Source organism: Hakea prostrata, chromosome 10, assembly GCF_041222555.1.
Source record: "Hakea prostrata isolate BN-2017 chromosome 10, UWA_Hpros_2, whole genome shotgun sequence".
Taxonomy (NCBI): Eukaryota; Viridiplantae; Streptophyta; class Magnoliopsida; order Proteales; family Proteaceae; genus Hakea; species Hakea prostrata.
The window spans coordinates 43,879,348-43,888,868 of record NC_142609.1 but is presented as its reverse complement, the minus strand read 5'-3'; the positions used below and the strand labels follow the sequence as shown (position 1 = coordinate 43,888,868).

The 9,521-nt window shown below is 37.5% G+C and overlaps 1 protein-coding gene across 1 annotated transcript; it reads right to left on the bottom strand.

Annotated features, from left to right (window-relative positions):
* LOC149003266 (protein WHAT'S THIS FACTOR 1 homolog, chloroplastic-like) lies at positions 1-4,923 on the bottom strand. Its single transcript, XM_089138359.1, has one exon. It carries the CDS (start codon positions 1,993-1,995, stop codon positions 724-726), a length of 1,272 nt encoding a protein of 423 aa, XP_088994485.1. The 5' UTR covers positions 1,996-4,923; the 3' UTR covers positions 1-723.
* Between the last annotated feature and the right edge of the window lie 4,598 nt (positions 4,924-9,521).

Genomic DNA, 9,521 nt, shown 5'->3' with positions numbered 1-9,521 from the left:
CCCAAGAGGGGCAGGGAACACTGACACAGTGTGCTCCACCTGCATTCTGAACCCACATGAACCACCACCTTGCAAAACCAGAAACTTTAATGAGCACAAAGAGAGATACTGAAAAGAAATTCAAGCAAGATATAGGTCAAAACTTATAAAATTGAGTACAGCATCAGTTTTGTGGCAGTGAATTCAATTCATTTCTTCTATTACACACTACATTTCATGATCAGGAACAATTACACACTTTTGGAGCCATAATTAGCAACAGTGCTTGATCTTTCAGTTAGTAGATTGTCCCTATTGGACAGACAGTCTCTGTCTTAGACACTTTGCAGAAATTAATTTGCCCCACTAAAAGATTCTGACTGGCTTCAAGCTTTGGAAAAGTACTGATGCTTGACAACCTCAATAGCCAAGGTTTTCATGTGTTCCACAGATGCACTTTTCATTAAGCAGAGGAAGAAACTGCAACCCATCTTCCTTCCATTTTCCATCTTTTAACTATTTCTGCACCTCATCTCTGTTTAAAGCAAGGGATTTCCCATTTCAGTACTCCAAGTCTGTCCTTGGATGGTAGCACTGGGCTGCTTGATATTTGAAGGTAGAAGGATGATTGGAGTAAAGGAATTTCCAGTGGGAAATTCTCAGAAAAAGCATCTTGGCTTTCATACCAAACAAGAAATCCCATACCACGCAAGTGAAGATGCACTATGTATTCAAAGGTCCTCATCATAGACCATCAGGAGGTACTTCCAGATTCCTAACTGCTGCCATTTCCATATCCTTCTGAATTGCTTCCTTCCTCAGTTTCAGTTGTTCAGCTCTTTCAAGGCGCCCTTCAGCCAAAAGCTCAGTGAACTTATCTTTAATAACAAGCAAAGGGTCACGATCAACCAGCTCAGATTTCTCATAGGCTTCCCGAAGCATAGCAGTTTTAATTCCACCTTTTAGGGATACGTAGAAGATTCCTGAGTGCCTAGTAAAAATACCAGAAAATGCATTGGAGAGCCGATACTCATGGCAGAACTTGCCCAATATTGGCACAGGCATCCTTTTGAGGATGGACAGCGAAAGCAACTCATGGAGAAGCCCCGTTGTCCTCTTCTCCATCTCTGGCGAAGCCTGATCCAACTGCGAAGCATCAGCATAAGGAGATATATAGGGAAGCTCCATCCAGTCTCTGGTCCATTCCCTCATTTCTTTCCTGAGGAAGAAACCTTTAGGAAGCTTGACATTAAAGGCAGGCCTGACTCGGATGCCTGTTAAGCTGGACTCTTCCTCTGCTCTTTTTTCTATAACTGACTGAGAGAACTCCGGGTTATAAGAGGCCAATTCCAAGAATGATTTTCCCTCACCAGGGCTTCCAACCAGCCTAAAGAACTGTGGGTATTTGGGCACCATACTACACAAGAAATCATCAGGGAACCCAAATTCTCTTTTGACATGAACCAATTTATCAGCACTTACCACCCTATCTCTGGACATCATGAGCAATTTACACAACTTGGCCACCAAGAAATGCTCATTCTCAGCTTTGATATGCTTCTCTTCTTCAAGAAACCGTGAGAGGTGCTCGCTGGCACGGAGGAATGGGACAGGCTCAGTTTTAGGTTTGATACGATCAAGGTAGGTATCAAAGAGTCCAGGGTATCTACTGAGGAATGTCTTGACCTTAACTTGGAGATGCAACCTTTCCCTTCGCTTCTCCAAGTAACGAAGCGGAATAACCTGGCCAGGTTCATTCAAAACCTCCTTCACAACTTTGCTACAAAGCCTCCATTCCTTATCATTTTCAATCGCCTCATCCAAATCATGATCCTTACGCCACACAACCTTAAGGTTTGACATTGAAACAGCAAACTGCTTCCAGACCCTAACTCTGGAACCCACATCAACTAAGACAGATGGTGAGCTTCTCGCAGAAACCCAATTCCACAGACCAGCCCCGCCTCTTGAGCTCATGAGATAACAAGATATAGAAGATCCATTGAGGAAACGCATACCTTCTCACAATGGCCAACCTTAGACGAACTCAAGACCAATTCAAAACTGGTACAATTAAAGAATGCAAAATATCAAACTAAAAGCAATATTTAAAACAAAGACAAATGTATAACATATAACTTGATGAAATAAATCAAAAGCTCGATTCTGCTCATGATCCATGTCTTGTTTTAGAATCTTAACTAGTAACCTTGTTCTCAAATTCACAAACCAACATTGAATACTCTATTAGAAGTTGTTCTTAGCTTGGTTTTCATTTCTGTAAGAATTTCATCCGGATGGATAAAAATTGTGGTGTTTTATTCTTCAATAAGAACAATGGTGTTCATCTGTTAATTAGTAGTAACAGTACTTCTAAAACACGCAAAAAATTCTAGATAACCAGTGAAGTGGAGAGATACTTACAGCTCGACTAGGGACAAAAAGACGAAATGCAGCACGAAGCTCGATAGCGTTGGATGGATAAAGAAAACGCTGGTGCAGTCAACTGTGAATCGACACGGAGAAGTCAAGGATGGAGGCACTCAATAACCTCGGAAATTTGTTGTCAAGTAGAACGGAGATGCATAAGATGCCGTGGCGGGGAACTAGGTTTCAAAACTATATAAATTCGAAGAAAGTATTCTTCTGATGACACTGGCAATGGAGATTCTTTCAACTTTTTGCTTTAGGGGTTGTATGGCAACAATTCTGTGCCAAAATTCTCAATTTGACACAGAATCCACTTTTTATGCTTCCTGTGCTGAAGTGGGCAAATTTGCCACAAAATCTGTACCGAAATCTTGTATGGTTGGTCACTGATGGGCACGTTTCTTTGGCTCATCTTGGCACAGAATCTTGTATGGTATATACAAAGTCAGAGTACAAAATCGGCATGCTTTGTTTTATTTTTTTAATAAAACCAAAAGAAAACTAAGTTAAATACAAATACCACATGAGAACATCAAAACTAAAGGAAAGATCACCAAAGGCTCCATCTATTTATAGAAAAATGGTTTTCATTATTTGTCAAAAACGAAATTAACAACATGAATTCTGATGGAATCGAACCATCACACCCTAGAAACTTTCTAGGTGCTCTTCCATTTGAGCTAAGGATTCTCACCTACAAAAACACATGTTGAATGAATCCAAAAGAGTCCCTATTATGAAAATAGCCATAAAATAAATAGTTTTTCTTCTATGATCCGATATTACTTCTTCAGATATCCAATTCGGGTTTCTGAATTCTTCAAACTTTTTGTCGGCAATTTGCTCATCGCGGATGAAGTTATGAATAGCACAATAAGCAATGACAATTCTAGCTTGAACATCTGACAGTTCGAACAATCAATCATAAGTCCAATAATTAATCGATTAATCGACCATAATAAGAGAGAATAAAAAATTTGTCATGAACTCATAAACATCTTTTAAGGTCAACCTAGATGACATGTTCTCACTCAGGTTATAAACCCAAGGCTGAAATGTGAGAGGTTTGTTGTTGAAGTTGATCCCATGTACAAAATCTGGACTAGGTTAGACTATAACCAACCAATCTACCCCTCTTCTTCTTTGTTCAACAAAGAAATTAATGGTTTTGCTCGAGGAAGAAACTGGGAAATGATTGAATGTGAGACATATTACCCTCTCACATCAATGTTTAGTAACAATAGAATTCAACATTTTATTCTGATTTCTTTTTCTGATGAACATTCAATACTACTGTTGATTCTCAAAAAAATGTCTTGTAGTCTGTAGAGTACTCACATTGTCAGTCTCTGAAACTTTCAGGAATGTGGAGATCAACAAGAAGAGGTAATGAATGATGGATTTCAAAGTCGACAAAACTAATTTATTCTTCTACATCAAACATTTTACAGCCCACAAACTCAATATTACATAAACCTATATTTCTACCCACACCCACAAAATTATCAATCAAGCATTGCAATGATAGTGTTTCATCACTATTTGATTTAGGCATGAAATTGCTACTAGCTTTGAACCGCACCTTCGGATTTCAGTTAGTAAACTTAGTTTGAAACCTCTACCCTTCTAACTCTTCTAACTGTGTAATTAGAAACTGTAGAGGTGCACAATCTTCTTCCCTTGCAGGCAAAGGATGTGGACTCAAACTTACTTTTTTATCAATACAAATATCCCACAAGCCAAGAATTGAAAATAGTTCAAATTACTTTTCTTAGGAAGAGAACTGCTCTGTTCATTTTTATATACTAATTTTCACTTTATGTATTGTTTCTAGTGGAAACCAACTTTGATCTTTAAGAAAGAATGTGGTTTACCAAATAATTAGTTCTACTAACTCTCGGCAACATTTTTCAACTACCGGTCCAATGCCATTCATGTCAATTCCTTCTCCCAATCAATTGACATAGGAGGATCAATTCTGCAGTCCATCTGTCTTGTCTTTTAACAAATATTAGTAGTGAAAAATCTAATGGCACCTCTTTTTAGAAACGAAGATAAGTTCAAGAACAGCAAACCCAAAATCAGAACCCTCACCAAAACTGAAACTCTTTCAATAAATGAGACACAGAGAAACCTGTTAAAGCAAGACAGCATCAAATCATCTAATTGAATCAGAGATTGCATTATTCCCCAAATCACCCAGGTAAATTTCCACATTGAATAATTATATATTCAAGCCAAGAAGAAAATCAATGGGGTTAACAGCAGACCAGCCGAATAAACCCTTACTGTAGTGCAGAGGCATGAAATCGCCTCTAAGAAATCAGAATCAACAATAAAGGGCCAAGACTCTCTCATGGCTGATAACAGCAGCCCCTCCTTATATATTGCTAACTAAAAGCTCACCTTCGAAGACTCATCATGAACACCAAAACTTTATATTTCCATAAATCGAATCGGTGGAGGTCGATTTATTGGAAAACAAACAGAATTAGAGAGAGAGAAAAAAAAAAAAAAAAAAAAAAAAAAACACGCAGCTGATGAGACTTTGATAAAATAAATAGAATTAGTAGAGTGAGAAGAATGCAATTGATGAACAGAGTCACCATTAATAGGCTCCAGATTACCTGAACTGGGAACAAAAAGCACAGTGAAACGAAGATGAAGAAGTGGATTGCAAACGGCTTCGGGTTGAAGAGAGATCAGTTGCAGAAGACAGGGCTTTGCTTGCACAGGAGGGCTTCGGCTTCTGGTAGAGAGATAGGTTGCAGATATGCTTCCAAAACAAAGAGATCGGTTGCAGAGACGCCAAAACAGAGGATCGGTTGCAGTGACGCTTCCAAATAGAGGATCGATTGCAGAGATGCTTCACACAGAGATCGGTTGGAGAGACTCGTTTTGGAGTCGAGAGAGTTGAGAGAAACGAGAGGTATGAGAGACGACAGTGCAGAGAGAGGACACATTAGGGTTTTAATGGAAATGACATCGATAGCGTTGATCACCGTCAACGACAAGCTTCTGCCCGCGCGTTTTAAACAGAAGCACGTTTTTGCAGATAAACCAGAAGAGAAAAGTTAGAACAAATTTACCATACATGTTTTTGCCGCTAAAACCAGAAGCGTCCACAAGAAGACACGCTGCGTTTCAGCTCTGCCTCCATTTCGATCAAATTGGAGGTTTTGCTTTGTAGTATTTTTGGACCGGACTCCAATCCACAGTTCAGGGCCAGCGAAGCACTTGATTGCCGGATCCTGGGCTACCCATGTAAAAATAGGAGTTTGAATCCGGAATGTTTATGCTCTTGTCAACTTTTTTTTTTTTTTTTTTGATCAAACAATGACATTAAATTAACCAAGCTGGGTTAAAGTACCCAGCAGAATAAGATACATTGTTGAACAAGCAAAAAGGTGGTTGCAACCACCAAACTTTAGAAATACCTAATAATCTAGATCCTTTAGCCAATAAATCAGCATTACTATTAGCTGATCTAGGAACAAAACATATTCTACAAGTCAAACGACTAATAAGGATCTAATGCTCTCGGAGATAGAAAGACAAACCCAATCTAATGGTTCTCCTTTCCTAAGAGACTTCGCGCGCTCGTGTACGGTTCTTAATCCCGTGTCCATGCAATTTGATTATATCCCTTATGCCTCTAGTTCAACCCGGTTGCGGATCGCGCCGCTTGATTTTTGCCGCTAGGCGCCATTGGTTGCCATAATCCGCTCTTCCTCCCCCCTTGTCCTCCCATGACCATCCGTATTTTGGCACCTTGGGAGACAGCTGATGTTCGGGACATCGAGCTCCTGGCTGTTCGCTATCTACCGGTTCGGTCACCCTGGCCGTTGCATCCATTCCCTACTTTGGGAGCTTAACTTTGAAGTTAGGAATTTTGGCTGAAATATAATCATTTCTTGCTTCCATATAGCCGCATAGCTCCATTTGTGTGTCGCGTCTTTCTTTCTTGTCACTTTTTCACCACACAATAGTAGAAAGGCTACTCATCCATTGAAAGCAAGTGATTCCTAAGCTAAATAGAAATATTGCAATATCCATGTTTTCGTCGTTCTATATGGAGTTTTGATTGAGGCCCATAATGGCATAGACATAGGTGAGAGGAAAGTGGCGGTAAGGTGTGCAAGAACAGAGGTTTGCCCTCCTCGGACGGTTAGGACTTATATTGTGTATTTTTATGAGTGTCACTATTGTGCTAGAAGTAAATCCACAACGACCTTATTTAGTTAGGAGAAGATTTACTAATGACATATACCAATCCAATGGTTTAACATGAGGGTGTCAATTGGTAAGACTAGATTGCTCTTGTTGGTCATTATCATTGATAGAAGGGTAAATATCACTTACCTCCTCTCTTAGCTGGACAAATAGCACTTACACCCCTTCTTAGTTGGATAATATCACTTACCTCCCCTCTTATCTAAAAATAATTTAGTGTTTAAAATAAAAAAAATATTTTTAGTCAACGGTAAAAGTTAAATATAACCAAGAAAGTTAACAAAGGAGGAGGTGTTTGATATATTTACTAGATAAGAGAGGAGATAATTGATATTATCCAACTAAGAGGAGGATGTAAGTGCTATTTGTCTAGTTAAAAGGGGAGGTAAGTGATATTTACCCTTGATAGAATGAACAAACAGAACTATGTTAAGTACATGATACATCATGCATTATGTAAAACTAATCAACACATGACAGAATAGGGAAAAAGAGTCAAGGTGCGCAGAAGTTGGCTCGGGCAAATTGCAGTCGCTCCCCCTCCCCCGCCCAAACAATAAAAAGAGAAAAGAAAAAGAAAAAGAAAAGAAAGAAAGAAAGAAAAGAAAAGAAAGGAAAGAAGAATAATAATAAGATAATCTTGTGTACATGCCCATTTATAGCAACACAAAGCAATCCAATAACAACAATATGAAAAAGGTGAATCGGGATAGACAATTGTACTCTTCTTCAGGTATTTAAACACCACTTTTACAGAGACCAAATTGACCATCCAAAATATAACTCCTTAAACCTAAAACATAGGAATACAAAAAAGATTCTATTTGCAAAGGGGGTATGGTATTCAGGAATAAATGAGAGAATAAAGAAAATATTTTTTTTGTTTTTAAAAGAGGGATAATTACTATTGCCTCCTGTGCTATAGCTTAATTATGACTTTACTCTTATTTTTCTTGAAATTACTAATTGAACCTTAGAATTTGCATGTAATTACTGATCCTTCATTTGTCGTTAAGTTTCGTTAGTTAAGTAAAAATATGGCATCTTTGATTTATCTAAATATTATAAATAAAATTTAAAATTAACAGAACTATTTACAAAGAGAAGAGGAAAAAAACAAATCTTGTTTTCTTCCAATACCCTGCAAAAAAAAAGGGGTCTTTTTTTTTCTCTCGTACTCTCAGTGATCCTAAACCTAATTCCTTCCCCCTCCTTACACTTAACCCAAAATTGAAAATCCAAAAAATATAAGGTAATAAAAAGATGGTAATTCTTTTCCTTTTTCCCCCTAGCTTTTACTTACTTTCCAATTCGGTGTTTTTTTTTTTTTTTTCCAATTTAACATTAACAATTTAAACAATTCCTACTTCCAATCAGGTGTGACTTTTTGGCGAAGTTTGTTGTTTCACCCTGTGGCGGAACCCAAGAAACAACAACCTTCGCTAAAATTTCAGCTGATATTAGCCCTATAATATCGTTGTAGGTGACGTGAAACTTGAAGGTTATCAAGTTTGCAGAGATAGTTTTTTAAGTCCAGTGACCGAGTAGAAGGAGAAGAGAGGGAGTCAGTTAATCAAGGTATAGGAATCGAGAGAAATGCGTCTACTAGAGACACGATGAGAGAAATGTGAGTGATCGGTGACCGTCATGTGATTTCCAGAGGAAGACCTGGTGTTGTTGCAACAACAACCTCTTTGGTGTCAGAGGAGGAGGTGGAGAATGATGGAGAAGATGAACAGGCAATCAATATGAGAGCGATTGTGAGAAGACTCGAAACCATATTATCTCTCACCAGTGATGGCGACGGCAACGAAGAAGCAACAGCACAACCAACAATGTTTGCACTTCCACCTGCGATAAATGCCGGCAAGGGCTGAGGCAGTGGTAGCTACGCAAAAGATCTCAAGTTTTGCAAAATTTTCAGAATTTTCGCGAGTTCATTTTTCAATGATTTTTGTGAATATTGACTTCGGTGAGTTTTTATTTCAATAATATTCAAACTGGACAAAATTTGTCAAATTTTTGGTGAATTTCGACAACATATTTTACCCTGCTTGCAATAGATTTTTATTTATTTATTTTCTAAATTTGATGTAACCAATTTGAAATTCAAAATCATAACAATACAAGTATAAAATTAATATTTCATATGTTTTTTTTTTAATAATGATAATATATATTTTTTTAATTTTTTAATTCTAGAAGGGCAAATAAACACAAAACATCCAACCTTAAGAATCACTTAACACCGTTAAAACTGAAAACAACAGTACTAAGATCTCTTTAGTAATTAAGCTATAATATTTCTACTAAATAAAAATTAAGCTATAATATGGAAGAACAACAATAATTGTCCCTCAAAGAAAAGATTATGTCAGAAAATCATTGGGATTTAAGTGAATTCCAATAATATATTAGTAATAATAGCATTTTTTAAAGCTGCGTTTGTTTGTAAAGTTAGGGTGGAAAAAAAAAAACATGTTGGTCCCATGTAGTGGGGTGATGTAGTGGGGTGAGAGAAAGAAAAAAAAAGAAAAGAATTTTGTGAAAAAGTGATAGTGATGGGTCCCACTTTTTACTTTTTCCAACTTTCCCACAAAATCCCATCAAAATATGTGAAATTTTAAAATGGCTTGAAGTGAGAAAATTAAACTGCCACATCAACAGACATGTCTTACTTTTCTACCCTTGTCTCACTTTTCTACCCCAAGCAACCAAACAATCTACCATTTTGGATTTAAGGGAAAATTAAAAAATTTGTACACTCTTTTCAAGAATTTTCCCACCCCTTTTTTCTCATCCCACCTTTATTCCAACAAACAAACGCAGCCTTAACCTTTCTCCCCTTCCCTCTATAAATGATTGCTTAGGGGTAAAAT